At 41.7% G+C, this 23609-nt stretch overlaps 1 protein-coding gene across 1 annotated transcript in view; it reads right to left on the bottom strand.

Annotated features, from left to right (window-relative positions):
- ptprn2 (protein tyrosine phosphatase receptor type N2) overlaps positions 1-23609 on the bottom strand; it is a 970059-nt gene that overhangs the window by 46551 nt on the left and 899899 nt on the right. Inside the window, exons 15-16 of the mRNA XM_043690698.2 lie at positions 16408-16555; positions 6959-7032 (exon numbers count right to left, since the gene is read on the bottom strand). Coding sequence (XP_043546633.2) covers positions 6959-7032; positions 16408-16555 — 222 coding nt within the window. The remainder of the gene's footprint in view (positions 1-6958; positions 7033-16407; positions 16556-23609) is intronic.

Below are 23609 nucleotides of genomic sequence, written 5' to 3'. Positions count from 1 at the left end.
GTTATGGGCAAGGCCAGCATTTCCTGCCCATCTTTAACTCCTAATTCCACCTCAATGAAGTGTAAGAGGAGAACATTCCAGGAGTAGTGCCATGTGTATACCCAAACAAATCAAGTGTCAGCTTGGTGAGCTACAACACAGGACTCATCATTGGTTGTCCCTCAATTTGAGGATGATATAATGGGTTTCTATTGTAGGTCTTCATGTGATTGAACTGGCCAATTCTCAACTGACCGATCTTTGAGTACATGGGGCCGGGCATCACATGATATAATGGGATCCAGAATGTGAAACTTGCTTTCTTTTCTTTCTTTATCTCCTGCTGCTGTGCCTCAGTATTTGGACTTGAAAGGCAGTTCAGTTTTGTGGACAGGCTGTTGCCTGTTTGAAAGACAGGAAAGGAATTTAGGGGCAGCATGGTGGCTCAGTGGTTAGCACTGCTACCTCACAGTGCCAGGGACCTGGGTTCAACTCCAGCCTTGGGCGACTGTTGTATGGAGTTTGCACATTCTTCCTGTGTCTGCGTGGGTTTCCTCCAGGTGCTCAGGTTTCCCCCCATAATCCAAAGATGTGCAGGTTAAGTGAATTGGCCTTACTAAATTGCCCATAGTGTTTGGTGATGAGTAGATTAGATGCATTATTCAGGGGTAAATGTAGAGTAATAGGGGAATGGGTGGGATACTCTTCAGAGGGTTAGTGTGGACTTGCTAGACAGAAGGGCCTGCTTCCACACTGTAGGGATGCTAAAGAATTCCTCAACGTCTTTAATGACAGTGCTACGAGGAGAGCTGCAGAAATGTATTTTAGTGTTTTCTTTGTTCTCCGCAGGAACACTGACTACTTGAGTGGTGAGGAAACAGGACCTGGTTTGGGAGATGCTTTTTAGCCATTTGGATACTTTGCCCAGCGCTTGTATTTATTTCTGATTTACCTTTCAACACCGGCCTGGGTTTTGCTGCAAGCAGGCATAGACTAATTCTGTGCTGAGAAGTTGCGAATGGTTTTGGACACTGTACAATTATCAGAAAACATTCCCATTGCTGATTTCATGACTGCTACCCAGTCACCTGCATATATACTCTTAGTGAGGGCTGATCGAGGTTTGGCAATGACACTCCCTGCAAGCGGACATGCTGCCTCACCTGATGCCCAGATTCACACACAAAACACTGGCACTTGAGGTGGTATCTCTGAGTGCTGACTTCCTTAGAACGCGTTTAAGGAGAAAAGAGGAGAAAACAGAATGAAGTTGACAAGAACTTCCGTTTATATGTGAATGCCCCAAAGCACTCCATGGATCTCAAATAATAGTGAGAAGAATTTGATAAAGTTAAGTGAAGGTGTAGTCCAAGAGATAGGCGTTGAGAAGCTTTGAAGGTGGAGGTACTAAAGTAGGGGGAAGGGAGGGTGCATGAGATGGATGATCCCAACCGTAACGTTGAAACAGCATTAATGAGAGGGGAGAAGGGAGAGTGATCTCTGACATGAGACTGAAGGAGATTTGGAAATTAAAGAATAAGGTCACGAAGGTATTTGCAAAGGAATGAGGACTTTAGTTTCAAACTACACGAGGATGCAGGGATTAGGAGGTCAACACCAGCATGGGAGAGAGATCGAACCCTTGTGGGGAAGGCCCAATATGAAGCGACTGCAAGACCATGGCTAATGAAGGACTGTAATTCTGAACTTTTAACTTTATTTCTTATTTACTACTTTATACTGACAAGAACTGCAATGTTGAACTTCAACTTATTTCTTTATTTTTTTGGTTTTTTACCTCAGATTTTGTACCTAGGTACCTTGTACTTAAGATGGCGCCGTGAATGGCTACATTGAAAACTGATACAAGTATCCCTGTACTTGAGTATACACGTCAATAAAACCTAATTCCAACTCTAGTTCTGAAAGGGAAAGCAGTGAGGGTCCAGAATGTCAGAACAGTGAGACAATGGGGAACGGGCATGTGAGTTCCAGTTTATTTAGACTGGACATTGGGAAGTTAGTGTGGTGGAGAGGTTTTAGATTAGATTCCCGACAGTGTAGAAACATGCTCTTCGGCCCAACTAGTCCGCACCGACCCTCTGAAGAGTAACCAACCATACCCATTCCCCCTAACTAATGTACCTAATTCTACAGACAATTTAGCATGACCAATTCACCTAACTTGCATATCTTTGGACTGTAGGAGGAAACCAGAGCACCCGGAGGAAACCCACACAGAATGGGAAGAACATGCCACACAGACAGTTGCCTGAGGCTGGAATCGAACCCAGGTCCTGTCGCTGTGAGGCAGCAGCGCTAACCACTGAGCCATCGTGCTATCTGACCTGCATTGACTAAAACAAGCGCTTCAACTGCCATGGAGGAAGGGTGTGGTATGATGGACGTCCAGAGGTTGAGGTCGGAGAAATCGCTTCTGGGGTGAGCAAAACAATTTTGTATGCAGTAACTGGGGGATGCATGGAGATTTTCTTCTATAAAAAATGGTATCCTAGGGATTCTGGCTCTTTCACTGCTTAGTAGTGATTACAGCAGCAATTATAATTGTCTAGAAACACAGCAGTAAACGGTGCCGGGAACAGCGATGTCAACGGAAAGGATGCTGGAATGAGAAATGAGAATATGCCTCCAAAGATAATATCATCCAGCGTCATTAGGTTTCATCTGTCTTCCAAGTTTCTATTGGGAATCTGATTGCATCAATGTCAACGTCCGACATATTATAATGAAAAAAACCAGCTTAGCCATACAGGCGTATCACATGATGTGGAAACATAATCATCACATTTTAATTTAAACAGGCTTATTGCTTCAACAGTCTAAATTAAAATGCAGATGAATAAATAGGGAGCAGACCTGTCAAGGAATTAATAAGGAAGCGCAGAGCACAGTGTTTCTAAGCAAATCTTCTCTTCAAGTGTCAGAGGTAAAAGACTCAAGCAACCTCTTGATGAGGTCTTAAGGAATGACAAAAGACTGGAGCTGCTCTGTGAATTGCTGTCTAGTCAGTCAACCAAGTTTTGACTAACAATAAGGTTGCTGAAGAGAGTGTGTCAAATAGGTCGGAAGACATAACCAATGCCAGAGAGAATCCCATTCTCAGATTTCAGTCTCCAGTTTCAGGTGAAAATACGTGGCTAGAAAGTAGAACTCACATGAAGTAACTCCAGCAAGTAGCCAAGATTCAATTTAAAGAAAGCTAAATAAAGACATGGACACGTGAGTAAGTTATGTTGACAGGGTCACATCAAATTGGTTGGGCTGACTGGTGATGTTTTGTGCTTCAGACACTACTATATTATATAATCCAAAACCAACTGAGGAGGTAAAGGTGGCTGTTTGCATGATGCCATTTGGGTTATCAGGCTCAGAGATTGTGTTCATAAATAGAAATTGCTGGAGAAGCTCAGCAGGTCTGGCAGCATCTGAGGACAGAAATCAGAATTAACGTTTTGGGTCAAGTAACCCTTCCTTAGAGCCCAGGAAGGGTCAATAAACCCAAAATATTAACTCTAATTCCTCTCCTCAGACGCTGCCAGACCTTTGAAGGTGGAGGTACTAAATTGCTTATCCAGCAATTTATGTTTTTGTTTCTGATTTATGGCATCCGCAAATCTTTCAGTTTTTAATCAGAGAATATGTTTTCAGGCAATTACCCAATCCGAAAGTCAGAGAGTCTGTTTACCATTGATCAAAACTAAACTGACTAGTGATATAAATAGCTGAAAATGTGTTGCTGGAAAAGCGCAGCAGGTCAGGCAGCATCCAAGGAACAGGAGAATCGACGTTTCGGGCATAAGCCCTTCTTCAGAAAAGTCGGGCTTATGCCCGAAACGTCGATTCTCCTGTTCCTTGGATGCTGCCTGACCTGCTGCGCTTTTCCAGCAACACATTTTCAGCTCTGATCTCCAGCATCTGCAGTCCTCACTTTGTCCTAGTGATATAAATAGTATGGTTACAACAGGAGGTCAGCAGCTGAGAATTCTGTAGCCAGTAAATCGCCCTCCACTCCTCAAAGCCTGCTTAATATCTACCTTGAAGAAGCTCTCCTCCTCCCTCTACAAGGATCCTCTTGCAAGGATGCCTACCTTGTAGAAGCTCTCCTCCTCCCTCTACAAGTCACCTCCTTCCACCTACCATATTCCCAGCGCCCCTCCTCCAAATTCCCTCCCCCCTACCTTTTATCTTAGCCCACTTGGCACACCAGCCTCATTCCTGAAGAAGGGCTTATGCCCAAAACGTCGATTCTCCTGCTCCTCGGATGCTGCCTGGCCTGCTGTGTTTTTCCAGCACCACATTTTTCAACTCTGGTCTCCAGCATCTGCAGTCCTCACTTTCTCCTAATATCTACAAAGCACACGTTATCAGCTCTAACTCTCAAGAAGCTCAACACCATCCAAGACAAAGCAGTTTGTTTAATTGGCACCAAATCCACAAATATGCACTCCCTCTACCACTGAATACACAGTGGCAGCAGTGTGCATCATCTACAAGATGCGTTGCAGCAACTCACCAAGGCTCTTTCAGGAGCACCTTCCAAACCCCTGACTTATACCACAGAGAAGGACAAAGGTTTCAGATGTATGGGAACACCAAACGGAGGCAACATGGAGACAATGCAGGAAAGTGGGACGGAGAAGATGATCACCCATGATACAGAATGGTGAGGCAGGCTTGATGGACTGAATGGTTTACTCTTATTCCTATGTTCCTATATGCCCCTCCAAGCCACCTACATTCTTGGAAACATATCACTGTTCCTTCAGAATTTTGGGACTTCCTCCTTGATGCCACTATGGTCGTAGCAGTTTGGAAGTGGACCATTTGGCCCTTGGAAGAGCATCTCATCCTGACCCACCCCCCCTGACATATCCCTGTAACCCTGCATTTCCTATGGCTAATCCACCCAGTCCATACATCTTTAGACTCTAGGAGGAAACTGGAGCACCCAGAGGAAATCCATGGACACACAGGGAGGATATGCAAACTCCACACAGACAGTCACCCAAGAACCCGGGTCCTTGGCACTATGAGGCAGCAGTGCTAACCACTGAGCCATTGTGCCTCCCTAAGATGGGTCACCACCACCTTCTCAAGGGCCATTAGTGATGGGCAACAAATGATGGCCTACCTAGCAATACTCATATATAGGTGAAAGAAAGACTCAGAGAACAAGCAGTATGGTACATCCTGTCAAGTCTGCAAGCATGTAGCACTCTGCCAAATGTCATCTTGTGGAACGTAAGTTATCCTTCATATCAACTGCTTAGAATCAAAGCTGTCTCCTACCATCAAGAAAACAGATTAAGATGCAGGAGAACCTTTCTTGTTGAACTTTGTGGAAGACTGAAATTGGCGCATCACTAATGCTGGAAAATCACTCAGAGATTAATCTAATTCCAGCTAAAATTTCATTTTGTGCAAGTTCTTAAAAAATCAACTTTAGTTTAAAGCTCCCCCATTATCATGAGTCACTTATTCACAGCATAATAGCTTTGATTCAGCAAAGTACTGGGCATAACATTATGGGGAAGGGGAGAGGGCTAGTGGTTTGTGTATGCCCAGCTGGTGGGGTGGGTGGGTGGGTGGGGAGGGTTGTGTGTAATGTCTCAGTCCATCCACCACTACAAATCTGCACCCAGCCCTGAAACATGTAATATGCATCCCACCGTGAAACCTGTGGTCAAGAAAACGAGAAAAAGAGAGAACGACTTCCACTTTCATAGCACCTTTCACAATCTCATTCCTCACATAGTTTACAGTCAATGAAATATTTTTTTGATGTGTAGTGACTGTGTTACTGTAGGAAACAAAGTATCTAATTTGTGAACAAACCCTACAAACTACAATGGGACGATGATCAATCAAGTCAGTTTTAGTGATGTTCCTTGAGGGAATCTAGCATGGTCTTCTTCAAAGTGTCGAAGACTGTGTTGCTGGAAAAGCACAGCTGGTCAGGCAGCATCCAAAGAGCAGGAGAATCAACGTTTCGAGCGTAAGCCCTTCATCAGGAAGGTGGTCTCATTTCGAGCATGAAGGGCTTATCCTCAAAACACTGATTCTCCTGCTCCTTGGATGCTGCCTGATGGGTTGTGCTTTTCCAGCACCACACTCTTGACTCTGATCTCCAGCATCTGCAGTCATCACTTTCTCCTCTTCTCAAAGCGTGCCAGGGGAACATTCAGATCCATTTCCAAGGGTTGATGGGAACTTAGCTTCATGTCTTGTCCAAAAGACGGCACCTTCAGCAGTTACAGTGAACCCTCAGTGTTGTACTGGATTGACAAATTACATCATCTGGGAGAAAGTGAGGACTGCAGATGCTGGAGATCAGAGCTTAAAAATGTGTTGCTGGAAAAATGCAGCAGGTCAGGCAGCATCCAAGGAGCAGGAGAATCGATGTTTCAGGCATAATCCCTTCTTCAGGATTCCTTTTCCAGCAACACATTTTTCAGCTATAAACACCTTAATAGTCAGCTGGACATTGAGCAGCAAATATGTCAGGACATTGCAGATAGCTGTACAAATAATAGGGTTGTCATAGGGGATTTTAACTTTCCAAACACCGAAGTCTGAAAGGCTGATAGAAGGCAATTCATTTGTAACTTTCAAAAGTCATACATTTGAAAAGGAAAGAATATTGAAGAACTCCGAGGAAAGACGCAAGGAGTGGGACGGCTTCAATGAATTGACACAGACATGATGGGCTGAATGCTCTCCTTCTGAGCTGTAAGATCCAATTGCTCGGCAGCACTTAAAAATGATTCACACGCAAAAATAAACTGGCATTACAGAAAGCTTCCCAATGGTCTTGTCTGTGATCAGACAGGATGGTTCATTCTTTCCACCAGACTCAAATGGTGAGGATGGAACTGTCCTGCGATTAATTATTTTCAAGATTCAGTCATGTTCTTAATAAAGAAGCTATTAGGGCCATTTGGTGCTGAGATGTACTTACAATTGGGCTTGCATTGATGTAGTCCAAATTTGAATGACTGGATTCAACTTTCAATGTTATTCTAGAGTGATCATCTGCGGAAAGAGAGATTCAAACATATCAGAAGAAAGGAGGGATTATTGCTCTTATATAATTCCTACTCCCTCTTCATTGAATGTTCATCTTCATTTCTTCCTTTCTCACCGGGAGACATTTGTTTAGAGGTCAGTTTGACAGGCTCTGGCCATCTAAGGCCTGATTCAAAGCACATGTTTTCACATTAGTCTGGATAGTGGGAACTGTACCAAATGACAATTCCCAATTACATCCTCCTGTGTTTATAGCATATTTCACCGGGTAATAATCAGCAGTGTTAGCGCTAGTTAGCTAATTTTTCTCAATAGCAGAACAGAGACATTGAGTCAACTTTAGTTTTGAACTGTTCGGCCTAAGGAGTTAACTTGAGTATCAAGACATTCCCGAATATCACTTTTCATGCAATTACTATTTTCTTGCTCCCTTTTCAGCACTGTTGTGACTCAATAACTCTAAACATCCCATTCATTTGGAGGAGATGGTGAGGACTTTTTCAGCAATATTTAAATTGTATTTTTTAGGGAAGGAAATCTGCCTTACCTGACGTGGACTACATGTATCTGCTGACCCACAGCAATGTGGTTGACTCTCAATTGTCCTCTGAAAGGACCTAACAAACTATTCAGGTCAATTAGAGATGGATAATGAATGCAAGCAATGCCCAGGTTTTGTGCAAGAATTAAAAAAGGGGCATTTTCAAGTTGGTGGACTGTGACTAGTGGAATGACACAAGGATCAGTGCTGAGGTCTCAGCTTCTCTTATATCTATTGGCATTACTTAGTTGAAGAAATTGAGAGTGTGTATCTAGGTTTGCTGACAATACAAATCTGGACAGAAATGTGAGCTGTGAGGAAGATGCAAAGAGACGAGCAAGAAATATGGATAGGTTAAGTCAATGGAACAAAAAGGTTTGGAAATGTTGCTGCCCAGAGGATTTTCCATCTGTTCATACAAGCAACACAACACATTAGTACATAGGTACAGTAAGCAATTAGAAAAGAACATGGCATGTTGACCTTCTTTGCAAGCTGATTGAAATACTAAGTCTTGTTAAATATCCACAGGACTTTGACAAGACCACGCCTGGAATGCTCTGCGTAATTAGGTCTCCATATTTAAGGATGGATACACACATACAAATATATGAATTTGAACCTTGAGTGGGCTACTCAGCTCCTCGAGCCTCATGGTTAACCTGATCATTCCACATTCCTGACCATTGCCAATAACCTTTCCTTCCCTTGCTTATCGAGAATCCATCTACTTCTGCCTTACAAATATCCAAAGACTAGTTCCAAGTTTCTTAAGAAACTGAGTTCCAAAGACAGGCAATTCTGTGTGAGAAACACATTCCACCCGTCTCTGTCTTTAAAGGGTGACCACCTCTTTTTAACCAGTGACCCCTTGTTCTAGATTCTCCCACAAGAAGAAACATCCTTTCTACTTGTACTCTGTCAAGACCACTCCGGATATAAAACAAAGTTGCCTCTTATTCTTCTAAACTGCAGCCTGTCTGACTTTGTCTCATAACCCTCTCATTCCAGATATTAGCATTGCAAACCTTCTCTGAATTGCCTCCACATGTATATACATCCTTCCTTAAAGAAGGAGACCAAATCACTCCAGGGTACTCCTGATGTAGTCTCACCATTACTCTGTATAACTGGAGCATAAACTCCTTACATTTGGATTAAATTCTCCTTGCATTAAGTGGTAACATTCCCTTCCCTGTCCTAATTACTTGGAGTCAGTGCAGTGAGGGTTCACTAGATTGGCCCCAGGATGACAGATTTGTCCTCTGATGAAGGCTGACTGAATGACACAAGATTTGGAAAGGGTGCCCAGGGCAGTCTCTGAACGGTTGCTGCCCCTGGCTTGGGAATTTAACACATGTGGACCAATCTAAGAATAAAGTCTCATCATTTATGGCTTCTGAAGCTCTGGAATTCTTGACCCCAGAACATTATGGATGTCCCATCACTGCATACAATTAAGGTTGGAATAGGTGTATCTTTGGCCTCTCCAGGAATCAAGGCATTTGGGAACTATAGAGGAAGGTGAAGCTGAAGCTGATGATGAGCTACAATCATATTGAATGGGGAAGACTCAATGAGCCCTATGGTCTGCTTTTGCTCCTATTTCCTACATTACTGAAATAGTCGAGGTTAAATTTAGTTTTCATGACTAGCTGGCAATGGGATGCTAAATAAATCAAAAAGAATCTCCTTGCTATCTTGTTGTCACTGATATGTTGCTGCCATTTTGGAAAGGTCATAAGACTGAGCACCTGGAGCACATACTTAAATCTCAACTGCCACCTTCGATTGGAAATATTTTGAGCATGTGTACTGTTCATAGTCCAACTGACTCCATAGTGGGCGTGTGGGGAGTCAGGAAAGAGGTCCTGCCTGGGTGACATTATTCCTGAGTGGCCAGCTGGAGTACATCTTGTGACATCACCAAAATCACCACTGCCGCTGCCTTGACTGGCCCCTCGAGGCCATTTCTTTCTTCTGTGCCTCTCCTCCATCTTGCATCCACCACTCATCCCCAAACAATGCCATTAAACCTCTCAGTCTCTGAATCCATCACTTAACCTCCTGCCAGTCGGAGTGACCAATATAGTTCAGAGGAACTGCCTCAGGGTGCCTTCCGTAAAGCCTTTGCTTGCTACTGATGCCACTTATTTGCTTTCCAATACAAAAAACCAGGCTCTATGTGGAGAACTCAGGTGGCATAATGAGACCCTGATACCACAAACCCGGGAACCTCTGACTGAAAGCATTGACAATCTTTGTAGGACTCTCTGTTGAAGAGAGGAAACCCAACTCTTGACCATAAGCGATCCGAACAATTTGTGCTCTGCGTTGGTTCAGGATGATTTGTAATTGTATTTAATTGTGGTGTAAATGAGTTAGTTCCTTTCAATTTACTTAGACAAATTGTAGTTGCTTCATTTCCCAAGTAATCATGGGCACCACAGTCTCTGGCAGAAAAGAGGAACATTACTGCTCTTGGCTGTGGAAGTGGAATAAAAAATAATTCCAGTGACTAAAACACTGATATAACTTTGATTAAATGCAGTGTTAATTGATTGCAAGTAACGGCATATTAATAACATCAGTTTTAAAGGGTTTCCATCTATACTAAGACAATACTAGGACATTCAGTCCAACTGAAAAACATAGAGAAAAAAATGATCAGTTGGAAAATGATGTTGTTACTCTTTATTGATATATATATATATAGGCCTCCTGCTATGTACAGAATAGCATGCCCGTTATGTGTAAAAAATTCCAAGAAGTATAGATTTGATTCTAGGGTTCAATGAGAAATTGTATTTGAAAGAAAATCTCTTTGGAGCTCTTCCTTCCTTTCAGAATAGTCACAATGTTTAAGTTAACTTATTTTGAATGCAACTTAAGAATTGAGTGCGGAAGGACAATTCTTCCAGGGAATGATGGCACTCCAATGAGGGAGTGCTACATTCTTGTAGGGCCTGTTTTTAGGATATGACATTGAGTCGAGGTCTTATCTGAGCTCTTAGGTGGATGTAAAAGATCTCATTGCACTATACAAAGGATAGCAAGAAGTTCTCTCCAGTACCGAGGGCAGTATTTATCCACTATCCCCCATCACTAAAAGCAGATTATCTGGTCATTACAATATTGCTATTGTAAACTTTTGCTGTATACAAGTTGGCTGCTGCATTTCCTACTTTCCAGCAGTCAGCACACTCCAAAACTGCTTAATTGTCTGTAAGGTGCTTTGGGAGGTCTGAAGGACATGAAAGATGCTGTAAGTAAGCAACACCTTTTTGAAAAAATACTGTTCCTATGCTGCACCTCATTATTGTTGCACTGTGTTAGATGTAATAATGCTCCATGAAATGTCATATGATCTTGTGTGGAGGCAGCAAGTGGGGAACAGGCACATTCCTAGGGGGACATGGAGAAGCAATTATTCTATGCCACACATAACTCCCAGCAGATAATTACAAAGTGTCTCTGGCATTGGCCTCAGGGTTGGTTTACTGTCTGCCTTCAAATCCAGCTAACACTAATTAAAGTAAGGAAACTCAGGGAGAACGTCTGAAGACATGAAATAACATTAAATGATTTCATGGGATTTCATTTCTAACAATCAGCTAAAGCCTAGAAATGAACATAAAAATACATGAATTGACAGTAGACCATCAGGGCCATTGTGCCTGTCCCACCATTCAGGGCTGATCTGATTGTAGCCTTAATTTACCTGTCTGCCCCCAATAACTATTGATTTCCTTGTCTGCCTCCACCACTTTCTGGGGAAGAGATTTCCGCAGTTTAGCAACCTTCTGAGAGAACAATTACTCTTCATTTCTATTTTAAATGGGAGGCCACTTAAATGTTTCATTATGATCATCTCTCATTCTTCTGAAGCGCCAATGCATCCAGGTTCAGCCTGCCCTACCTTTTGTCATAAGGTAACCCCTCATCCCAGGTATCAATTGAATGAACTTTCTCTGAACTGCTTCTAACGCATTAATAGCCTTTTTAAAATACCCAGTCCAAATTACGTCCTCTTCACAACTCTCTTTAGAACTGACTTCACTATCTAACTTTTGTCATCAGCAAATTTAGCAGCCAGGCATTTGGTCCCTTCATCTAAGTCTTTGAGATAGATTGTTTCTAGTTGAGGCCGCAGCACTGATTCCTCATCACACTGTGCCAACCTAAAAAGGATTCACTTCTGCCTACCTTCTGCTTCATATGAGCTAACTAGTCTTCAATCCATGCAACATGTTACCCCCTACATCATTTGCACAACTTTGATGTGGTACCTTGTCAAATGTATTCTGCATATCCAACTACAGCAAATTCATGGTGTCCCAGTTATCTGTGTCACTTTCTCAAAGAACTCTTATAACTTAGTCAGGCATGTTGACTCTGCTAGATTACAATAAGATTTCATTACATACCTGCACAATTCTCCTTGATAAAACATCCCAGCATTTTCCCTGTGACAGATGTTACGCTCGCTGTAGTTTTCTGCCCTCTGACTCCCTCCTTTCTTATAACAGTGGTTACATTTGCTATTTTCTAATCTCTTGGAATCTTTCCAGAAGCTGAAAAACTTTGAAAATTAAAATCTATGCATTGGCTATCTCAGTGGCCACTTCTTTTAAGACCCTATGGTGAAGTCCTTCAGGTCATGGGGGAATGCCAGCTTTTAGTTTGAATAGTTCTCTCTGGACGCTTACACTGGTGATTCAATTGCGATACATTTCTCCCTCCCTTTCAATCTCTAACTTGTACCTATTTCTGGGTTAAAAATTGAAAGACCTGTGGATGCAGTTCCTGGATTGCTTTTTGTACCCACTGGAGTGAGGACAGTGCAAAAATCTGTTCAATTCAAATGATTCGATTAGATTCCCGACAGTGTGGAAACAGGCCCTTCGGCCCAACCAGTCCACACCGACCCTCCGAAGAGTAACCCACCCAGACCTATTTCCCTCTGGCTAATGCACCTAACACTATGGGCAATTTAGCATGACCTGCACATCTTTGGACTGTGGGAGAAAACCAGAGCACCCGGAGGAAACCCAAGCAAACACAGGGAGAATGTGTAAACTCCACACAGACCTGAGGCTGGAATTGAACCTGGGACCATGAGGCAGCAGTGCTAACCACTGAGCTACCGTACCACCCCATCTTATATTGGAAGTTGCAAAATCCAAATGAGTGGGGGTAAGTAATAACAAAATGGGAGTAGTCTACGTGCCACCCAAACAGTAGCTATACCAGAAGACAGAGAGAGAAAAAAAACAACTTGAGGACATGTAATAAAGGCAATAACATTAATCATGAGTGAATTTAATCTTTAGGGAGATTGAGAAAATCAAATTATCAGAGATAACCACAAGGAAGAATTTATCACATACATTCAGGACAATTTACCTGAACAATATATTTTGGATCTAACCAGAGATCTGGTAATTTGTGATGCGGCAGGTTTAATACATTAGCTCACAGGAAACAGTGACCATAACATGGTCAAGTTTGGTACTCAGTTTGAGAGTGGGAAACTTGGGTTGGAAATAACTGTGCAAAAATGTAAATACGGATAATTATGAAGGAATGAGGGGAGAGTTGGCTGGAGTGGATTGGGAAAAGAATTTAGCAAAAAAGATAGTTGATTAACAATGGCAGAACATAGTACATGACTCACAACAAATACATACTCCAACAAGGAAAAAGGATTTTAGGAAGAGGATAAATTGACTATGGTTAACCAAGGAAGTTAAGAGTGGTATCAAACTGAAACAAACAAACATGGCTTGGAGAGGGTGGATGCTAGGAAATTGTTTCCGTTAGGCGAGGAGACTAGGACCCATGGACACAGCCTTAGAATTAGAGGGGGTAAATTCAGAACAGAAATGCGGAGACATTTCTTCAGCCAGAGAGTGGTGGGCCTGTGGAATTCATTGCCACAGAGTGCAGTGGAGGCTGGGACGCTAAATGTCTTCAAGGCAGAAATTGATAAATTCTTGATGTCACAAGGAATTAAGGGCTATGGGGAGAATGCGGGTAAGTGGAGTTGAAATGTCCATCAGCCATGATTGAATGGCAGAGTGGACTCGATGGGCCGAATGGCCTTACTTCCGCTCTTATGTCTTATGGTCTTAAGTCACACAATGTAGCAAAAGATAGCAGTTAACCAGAGGATTGTGAAAGTTTTAAAATCTTACAAAAGATGATCAAAAAAAGGGTGAAAATAAACTGAGGGTAAACTAAACCAACAAGTAATATAAAAATGGATACTGAGAGCGGAATTCAATATATGAAAAGGAAGAAGGAGGTCAATGTGACCATAGACCCATTGGAATAATGAGGCTAGGAACTAATAATGGGGAGCCAGGAAATCGCAGAAGATTTGAATAAATACTTTGCACAGTCTTCAAGGTAGAGGACATTAAAGCGTTCTATAAATACTAAACTGGGGGGAAAAAGTGGGGTGAGGAAATAAATGTACCGACTAACACTGGAGGATATATATTAGAGAAACTGATGGGATTAAAGTCCCCTGGATCTGATAGGTTGCATCCTAGGAAATTAAAGGCAGTAGCTATGATTTAGTAAATAATCTTCCAAGAATCCTGAGATTTTGGACAAGTCCCAGCCCAAGAAAAAACTTCCAAGATAATACCTGGACTCAAAAAGGAAGACAAACAAGAAACAGGTAACTGTAGGTTAGTTAGCTTCACATCTGCCATCGGGAATATGTTAGAGTCTATTATAAAGAATGCAATAGCAGCGCATTTAAATTTACATAACATTATCAATTGGAGTCTGTATAGCTTCATGAAGATGAAATCATGCCTGACAAATTCATCAAAGTCCTTTGAGGAAGTAACAAGCAGGATAGATAAAGGGGAACCTATAGCTGGAGTACACTTGGATCACCAAAAGATTTGACACGGTACCATAGAGTCATAGAGATGTACAGCTCGGAATCAGATTCTTCGGTCCAACTCGTCCATGCTGACCAGATATGCTAAATTAATCCAGTCCTATTTTGCCAGCATTTGGCCCATATCCCTGTAAACCTTTCCTATTCATGTACCCAAAGAGTCCAAGGTTGTGGTAGTGTGCATAAAGAATTAGGCAAAAGTGAGAACTGCAACGTGAGGAGATTAGAGTTGAGAGTAAGGTGCTGGAAAAGCACAGCAGGTCAGGCAACATCCGAGGAGCAGGAGAATTGATGTTTCAGGCAAAGGCCCTTCATTAGGATGACACTGTGAGCTGAGGGGGTGGTGAGATAAATGGGAGTGGTGGGGCTGGTAGCTAAGAGTGCGATAGGTAGAAGGAGATGGGGTTAATGATGATAGGTTAGAAAGGAGGGTGGAGCGGATAGGCAGGAAGGAAGATGAGCAGGTAGGACAAATCATGAGGGCAGTGGCAAGTTAGAAGTTTGGAACTGGGATAAGGTGGGGGGAGGGGAAATAAGGAAACTGGTGAAATTCACATTGATGCCGTGGGGTTGGAGAATCCTGGGTCAGAAGATGAGGCATTCTTCCTCCAGGTGTTGGGTGGTTAGGGAGTAGCGATGTAGGAGGCCCAGGACCTGCATGTCCTCGGCAGAGTGGGAGTTGAAGTGTTCAGCCACGGGGCGGTGGGGTTGGTTGGTGCGGATGTCCTGGAGATGTTCTCTGAAGCTACTTGCAGAGTGCTACATGCTATATGCCTGAAACATCGATTCTCCTGCACCTCAGATGCTGCCTGACCTGCTGTGCTTTTCCAGCACCACTCTCTTAACTGCATAGAGGATTAGCTAATTAATGGAATATTGTCCTTCATTATAAAGGGAATGGAGTTTAAAAGTCAGGAAGCTTGTTAGAATTACATAAGGCACTTGTCAAACAACACCTAGAATATTTGAACAGTTTTGATGTCCTTTACCAAGGAAAGGTATATTGACACTGAAATCACTCCAAAGAAAGTTCACTAAGTTAATCTTGAGTATCAATGGCCTGTCTTATAAAGAGAAGTTGAATAGGTCGGGCTGTACTCATTGGAGTTTAGAATAATGACAGGCGACCTTCCTGAAATGTATAAGAGGCCTCGTGGGCTGTTAGGGTAGATGTGAAGAGGTTGTTTCCCCTTCAGGGATAATTTAGAAAGAGATGGGTATTATCTCAGAATAAGGGATCACCATTCAAGACAGATGATTCACTACCCAAGATAGTGGGTAGTGAATCTGTGGAATTCTTCACCACAGAGGACTGTCAAGGTTGGGTCATTAAGCATATGCAAAGCTGAGATAGATACATTTTTAATCAGTGGGTGAATCGAGGGCTGTAGGAGAAAGGAAGTAAAGCGCTGTTGAGGGTTATCAATTCAGCCTTGATCTCATCGAAAGGTGAAGCAGGCTGAATGGCCTACTTCTGCCCTTGTGTCAAATGATCTTACCATCAGATGCAACATATAAAGATCTTCAATATTTGAACATTTTAACATTTACATCATACAATCATTATTTAGACATGCAACAATGCCTCTATGTGCAGATAGATATAAAAGAACATCAGACACAAAGCAAAGGAGTGAAGAGGCTAATGTGATAGAGAAAGGCAAAATGGAGCATCTTGAAGATTTTCAAAGCAGTCAGCTGGATGTCAGAGGGAACTGGAAAGGGTGTGCTAAAAAAAAGTGATGTTTAATATAAGGCATGTTTTGCAACACTATGATACTTGGCAATGTTTGGAATCATTACTCGAGGGAAACATTCCTATGGTTGTTCGTTAATTTTATCTTCGTGTTTACAAATTTTGCATGGATAAAATAAACCTTCCCTCTGCTGTATCATGTCAGGATGAAAGAGGTGCACGTACATGGCACGACCAGTTGAGACCTGTTCTTCTTTTCATTCTCCTCCCTCTCTGCGATGCTGCTGGTGTTCGGTTCAGCCTGGTAGGCAGCCAGTGCTTCCCATTCTTTCTCCAGGCGGTTCTTGTTCCTCAGATGGTCCTCCATATAAGACTAAAACACAGCGGAGAATGCAAATGTTAAACTCCAAGTGGTATTCCATCCGTTTCAATGCATCACAGATATACTGTAAAACACATTCAAGATGAATCAACAACGGCACCACACGATCTTCATACAATTTATTTCTCAACCTTTTTGATGATTTGTATGGGATTTGTCCCAGCTGCAGTGAATTTCTGTTGGATTTATTGAAAAAAAACATTGCTGTTTTTCTATTGGATCCAGCAGGATTTATTTTAAAACACATTGCCTTAAATTTTACCATGGAGTGCTTTTGTGTTTTTTTTAAATTTATTCATTTTTTTATGCGATGTGGGTATCGCTGGCTGGGCCAGCATTTATTGCCCATCCCTAGTTGCCCTTGAGAAGGTGGTGGTGAGCTTAACATGATGGCCTTGAATTTCCCTCTTTGCTATTTCAGCTACAGCTCTCAATAAGAAAACTATAATTTTCCTTAGGATTCAGGAAGACCTTTTTTTCTCCCAAGGTTCATGGGATCTACTAACATTTACTTTAAAAAGCCTACATGTTACAAAAACCAAGCTTTTCTCACATCAATTTTATTTTGGTAATGGCTTTTTCCTGTAAGCAGTGTTAATCTACTTCTTTATTCATTCATGGGATGAGGGCGTTGCTGGCTAGGCAAGCATTTCTTGCCCATCCCTAATTGCCCAGAGGGCAGTAAAGAGTCAACCACATTGCAATGGGTCAGGAGTCACATGTAATCCAGACCAGGTAAGGATGGCAGTTTCCTTCCGTAAAGGACATTAGTGAAGCAGAGGGGTTTTTCCTGGCAATCAACAATAGATTTATGGTCATCATTGGACTCTTAATTCCAGATTTTCTTCTTATTGAATTCAAATTCCACCATCTGACGTGGAAGGATTCAAACCTAGGTCCCAAGAACATTAGCTGGATCTCTGGATTAACAGTCCAGTGATAATACCATTAGGCCATTGCCTCCTCACTTGCTTTCAGAAAGGAAGTTCATTCGGATACAATTGTCACAAAGTCAATGGTTCTGGTCTGACTGGCTTCCAACAAAGACACCAAGCCAATCAATTCAATACAAACATCTCTGAGTCGTTCAAATGTATTTTTCTTTGATGAAAATCTGTTTTGAACTCAACAGATAGTTATTCAGAATGCTAAATCGCTGTCATTAATTTAAATGGAATTATTGTTGTGTCTTTTGTTGTGTCCTTCCCAAACGGCATTGTGGGTCTATCTACAGTGGTTTAAGAAGGTGGCTTACCACCACCTTCTCAAGGGTAACTCTGGTCAAGCAATACATGCTGGCCCAGCCAGCAATGCCCAGATCCCACAAGAGAATGAATTAAAAAAAACTATCCAACACTGTAGAAAATACATCATCAAGCCAGGTAATTCCTGAAGGTGGGGATGAAATCAAAGAAAAGCCCATGAGATAAATATACTGCATGTAACATAGGATTCACAGTAGTTGCAAATCAATACTTGCTATCACATAATACTTTCTATCAAATAAAATTTGAAATTGTAAAAAAAAATGCTTTGTCACACTAATTTTTATTTGTCACTTCACTGTCTATAATACAGTTGATTCTGAGATTGTTTTTATACCAAAACCCAAAAAAACCTTGGAATGAACACAGTTGACATTGGCAGGACATAGGTACTGTGTCCAGTTCTGGTTGCCTTGTTAGAGGAAGGATATGGTTAAACTGGAGAGAGTTCAGAAAAGATTTACCAAGGAATGTTGCCGGGAATGGAGGGTTTGAGTTATAAGGAGACGCTGGAATAGGCTGGGATATTTTTCACTGGAGCATAAGAGGTTGAAGGGTAACCTTGTGGAGGTTTATAAAATCATGAGGGGCATAGATAAGGTGAATGGTAGTGTCTTTTCCCTAAGGTGGTTGATTTCAAGAATAAGGGGCATATTTTTAAGGTGAGAGGAAAAAGATATGTAGGGTAACTTTTTTACTGAGTGGTTCATGTGTTGAATGAACTTCCAGAGGAAGTGGTCGACGCTGGTACAGTTTCAACATTGAAAAGACATTTAGATAAGTACATGAATATGAAATGTTTGGAGGGATACGGGCCAAGTGCAAGCAGATGGGACTAGTTTAGTTTGGGATTATGGTTCGCATGGACTGGTTGGACCAAAGGGTCTGTTTCTGTGCTCTATGACTATGTCTGTATTCCTAGTGTGCTGCATGAATATAACTTATGTATTTGAACATGTGTGGTATACTGTCGAAAATACGAAAAGCTAGGACTCTCCCACATGACAATAGTATGAAACACAGAAACAAAAATATCTAGAGTAAAAATAAATCCACAAAAGTATGTGTAAAATTTGCTTCAATTGTAAATGACTTTCTTTAGGAAATGTGTAGATTTGTGCCAGTGAATTTGTGCACAAGTTGTTTTTCTCTCTTAAAGGGTGGTTCAAGTGTGGAATTCCCTTCCCCAGATAAGAGGCTGAGATTTTAAATTTATTGAAGTTAGATAGATAGGTCTTTGTCAGAAAAAAAGAGTCTAGGGTAATGGTGTGTGGACAGGAAAGTTGAGCTGAGACCACAAACAGATCAGCCACAACCTTATTAATTGGTGGAGCAGGCTCAAAGGGACAAATGCTGCTCTTATAGGAGCAAATTACTGCAGATGCTGGAATCTGTACTGAAAACAACAAATGCTGGAGATCACAATGGGTCTACGGAGAGGGAGCAAGCTAACTTTTCAAATATACATTACTCTTCTTTATCTGAAGAATGCTAGCTTGTTAGCTTATTCTCTCTCCATGGATGCTGTCTGATCCACTGTGATCTCCAGCATTGTTGTTTTCAGTACCATTGCCCTTCTGTTCTTTTGTTCATAAAGGTGGTCCTTTTATTGATAACACTATATATAACAATCCCATGTAAGGTTTTCTCATGTTTCATGGGTTATATTGGAAGTCTTTATTTAGTCCTTCAGAATGTCCTAAAGGCTGTTTTTGGCCTCCATGTTAATGCTTCCCTTCAATTAGAGAAGTGATGGCCTAGTGGTATAATTGTTTGACTGTTCATCCAGAAACTCAGCAAATGTTCTGGGGACACGGGTTTGAGTTCTGCCATGGCAGTTAGTGAAGTTAGAATTCAATAGGTATCTGGAATTAAGAATCTAATGATAACTGTGAAACTGTTGTCAATTGTCAGGGAAAGATCCAACTGGTTCACTAATGTCCTTTAGGAAAGGAAACCGCCATCCTTATGTGGTCTGGCCTACATGTGACGCCAGACCCACAACAATGGGGTTGACAACTAACTACCGTCTGGGGAATTAGGGATGGGTAATAAATGCTGGCTTGGCCATAGATGCCCACATCCCATGAAGGAATAAAACAAGTTAGTTTGCTTAACCTTTCTTGGCAAACATTCATCTGGCATTTGACACGATGTCCTGCCCACCTTACCTAAGCTCTTTCAGCAGAGCATGGATACTCGGTGTGTTGATCAGGGAGAGCATTTTAGTATTGGGAGCCTTGTCTTGCCATCTGAACTTGAGTAGTTTGCACAAACAGCTTGTTTGAAAGTGGTAAGGCCTTTTTGTAAGCCTGGAGTAAATTTTCCACATCTCACAGGCTGCAAGACAGTGTAAAGGACTCTATAAATCTTTATTTTTGTTGAAAGTCTCATTCCTCTTCACCCCCAGACTGTTCTTGGTAACTTTTCAAGGGCGACACTAGCCTTAGTTATTCTGGCACTGACTATTGCTAAGTGAACCACTCTGGACAGAGTACAGCTCAGGTAAGCAAATCCTTTCATTGTTTTAAGCCTTTGACCATTGAACATGACAGTTGACTTCAAACACGGCTTTTTGGGTACATGTCCTCAGTCTTTTTGATCTTGATAGTGAGACCGAAGTTATCGTTTGCAGATGAGAAATATTCCATGTGATTCCTCATTTCTTGTATTGACCAAGCATTTACAGCAAGGTCATCGGCAAAAAGAAAGATATGAAGTGTTTGGCCATTCACTTTGATTTTAGCTTCTAATCAGCACACGTTGGCCGTTTTCTAATGTAACACATTTCAGTACCACAGAATACTTCATAACCATGGCAGAGACCAAGGTAGGAACAACTCACTTCTCCGATTCATTCCATTTCTGTTTGGGAAGGCAACAGGGGATTCTCCAGCATCAAAGACACAAGGAGACCATGCTGTTGCAGAGCTGCACTACCAGAACAATGAATGTCTCTAGACAGCCCAAATCTGTCATGATCTTCCATTGACTCTCATGTTACACACAAAGGAACATGGGAACAGGAGTAAGTTACTCAATCCACCAAGTCTGCTTCAACATTATCACTGCTGATCATCCACCGCAATGACTTTCTCCCAGATTATCCATGTGTTTCTTCACACTATTGGTTCAGAAATCTGTCAGTGAACATATTCAATAACTGTGTTTTAGAAAATTCATTCGTGGGATGTAGGTATCGCTGACTAGGCCAGCATTTACACACCATCCCTAACTGCCCCAAAGGCAGTTAGAAGCCAACCACTTGTTGTGGTTTTGGAGTCACATGTAGACCTGACCAGGTAGGAATACTGTTTCCTTTCATAGAGGACATCCGTCAATCTGATGGGTTTTTCCCGACGATCAACAACAGTTTCCTGACCATCATTAGACTCTTAATTCAAGGCTTCTTTTAAAATTGAATCCAAATTCCACCATCTGGCATGGCGGGATTTGAACCCAGGTCTCTGGATTAATAGGCTAGTGATAATGCCACTAGGCATTGCCTCCTTAGTTTCCTCTTTTAAACAAAAACAACCCTCTAAGTAAAACAGTATGCCTCATCTCAGTCCTAAGTTGCTTCCCTCTTAGTTTGAAATTGTGTCCCTGGTTATGGACCCATATCCCCTTTCCCCAACCCTCTTTCTTTATCTATCCCTGTAAATATATTGTAGGTGTTAATGAGATTACCCTTCATTCTTCAAAACCATACAGAGAATGCAGTTCTGTTTTCCTCATTCTCTTTTTAAAAGGACAGTCCTATCACCCCAGGAATAATCTGGGGAACCCTTCATTGCATTCCCTCTTTTGCAATAATATCCTTTCTACGGTGTGCCAACTAAAACTGCACACAGTAACACCAGGTGCAGTTTAACCAAGATTCTGTACAATTGAAGAATGACTTCACTACTCTGTATAAAATTGTCTTGCTATGGAAGTTAACATACCGTTAATTGCTTGCTGCATCTGCACATCAGCTTCACTGACATATTGACAAGGACATCTAAGTTCTTTTGTACATCTACAATTTCCAATCTATTGTCATGTAAGAAATAGTCTGTACCCCTGTTTCTTTTACTTAAGGGGATAGCCTCACACTTTTCCCCATTATATTCTATCTGCCATGTTTTTGCTCATTTAATGTGTTTGGCCAAATCCTCTTGAACCCATTTTGCATCTCTCTCATAGCACACATTTCCACCTAGCTTTATAGAATCATGGATTCCCTATAGTGCATATAGAGGCCATTCAGCTCATCGAGTCTGCATCACACTCTGAAGAGCATCCCACCCAGGCCCAGGCCCAGGCCCTCTTCCCCATTACCCTGCATTCCCCATGGCTAACCCACTTAGCCTGCACATCCTTCAACACTATGGGCAATTTAGCATTGCCAATCCACCGAAACTGCACATCTTTGGACTGTGGGAGGAAACCGGAGCACCCGGAGGAAATCCACGCAGACACAGGGAGAACAAGCAAACTCCACACAGACAGTTACCTGAGGTTAAATGGCATCCTTACGTTATCCATAAACTTGGAAATATTAGACTTAGTTCCTTCAAACAAATCCTTGATGTACAGAGGAACCTTGATTATCCGGCATTCGATTATCCGAATTTCGGATTATCCGACAAGATCGCAAGGTCCCGATGCTTGGCTAAACAATGCTATTCGGCATTCGATTACCGGAATTTGATTAACCGAATGAAATACTTGGATAATCGAGGTTCCTCTGTATATTCTGAACAACTTGGACCTAAGTGCGGATCCTTCGGTACCTTGATCCATGAGAGCTTTGAGGTCACCATTGCTGGGGCTTGTTTTATAAATTCAGATTTATTTATTGAATTTAAATTCCACAAACAGCCATGGTATGACTAATTTCCCCAAACCATTGCACTTGCCTCCAATTGACTATGCCGCTATCTCCTCCAATAATCAACGCCTGGTTTACATCTCTGAAGATTCCAGAAAAACTGCCTCAAATTCGTACCAGCCATTTTAGAAATAGCCTTTTCATCCATGCTGTTGTTTTAAAGTAAACCATCACATTTGGAACCATAACGTGGGAAGTGCAATACTAACAGAAAAAACATGAAAAGCAAAAAGCACAGCATTACGAGGGAAAAGATAATATTAGCAAGGAAGCCATTAACAGGAGAAACTGAAGACTAACAGAAAAAGCAGGGCACTAACAAGGAAAGCAGGGCATTAACACAGTAAACATAATGAACAGTGAAAATAGAACACATACATAATACTAACAAGGAAAATAATTAACTGAGAAAAAAAACAGCATCAATGAGGAAGTCAATTAGCAGGAAAAAGAGCATTAACAAACAAAACAGAGAATCAACAGATGAAATAGCACCCTGACAGAGGGCACTATGCATTAACAAGGAAAGCAATTATCAGAGAGAGCAGAATGAACAGAGCAAAAAGGCATTAACAGAAAATAGCAGAATATGAACATAAAGAATGGAGAAAAGGCTGAAAGGAAATGGAAAGGGCACTAAGAAAGAAACTAAAAGATCACTATGAAATCTAAAAAGTGTTCATTAAAAGGCGTAGGAACATATATTGAGATGTTGTATTAAGTAGGGAGGAAGAACAGGGTGCTGAGAGAAGGCATGCAGAAATCACTGTGTGAGATGTCGAGGGCACTGAGAAAGATGGTGAACAGAGAGAAGAGGGCAAATGAAAAAGGAAGACAATGCTGACAAAGCAGTAAGACAAAGCACATTGACAGAATAACAGAAGAAAGAGTGTTCAGAGGGGAG

The sequence above is a fragment of the Chiloscyllium plagiosum genome, unplaced genomic scaffold (genome assembly GCF_037043375.1).
Source record: "Chiloscyllium plagiosum isolate Xiang-an unplaced genomic scaffold, Cpla_swu_hap1 HiC_scaffold_5, whole genome shotgun sequence".
NCBI lineage: Eukaryota > Metazoa > Chordata > Chondrichthyes > Orectolobiformes > Hemiscylliidae > Chiloscyllium > Chiloscyllium plagiosum.
This window is presented reverse-complemented; position numbering and strand designations above follow the sequence as displayed.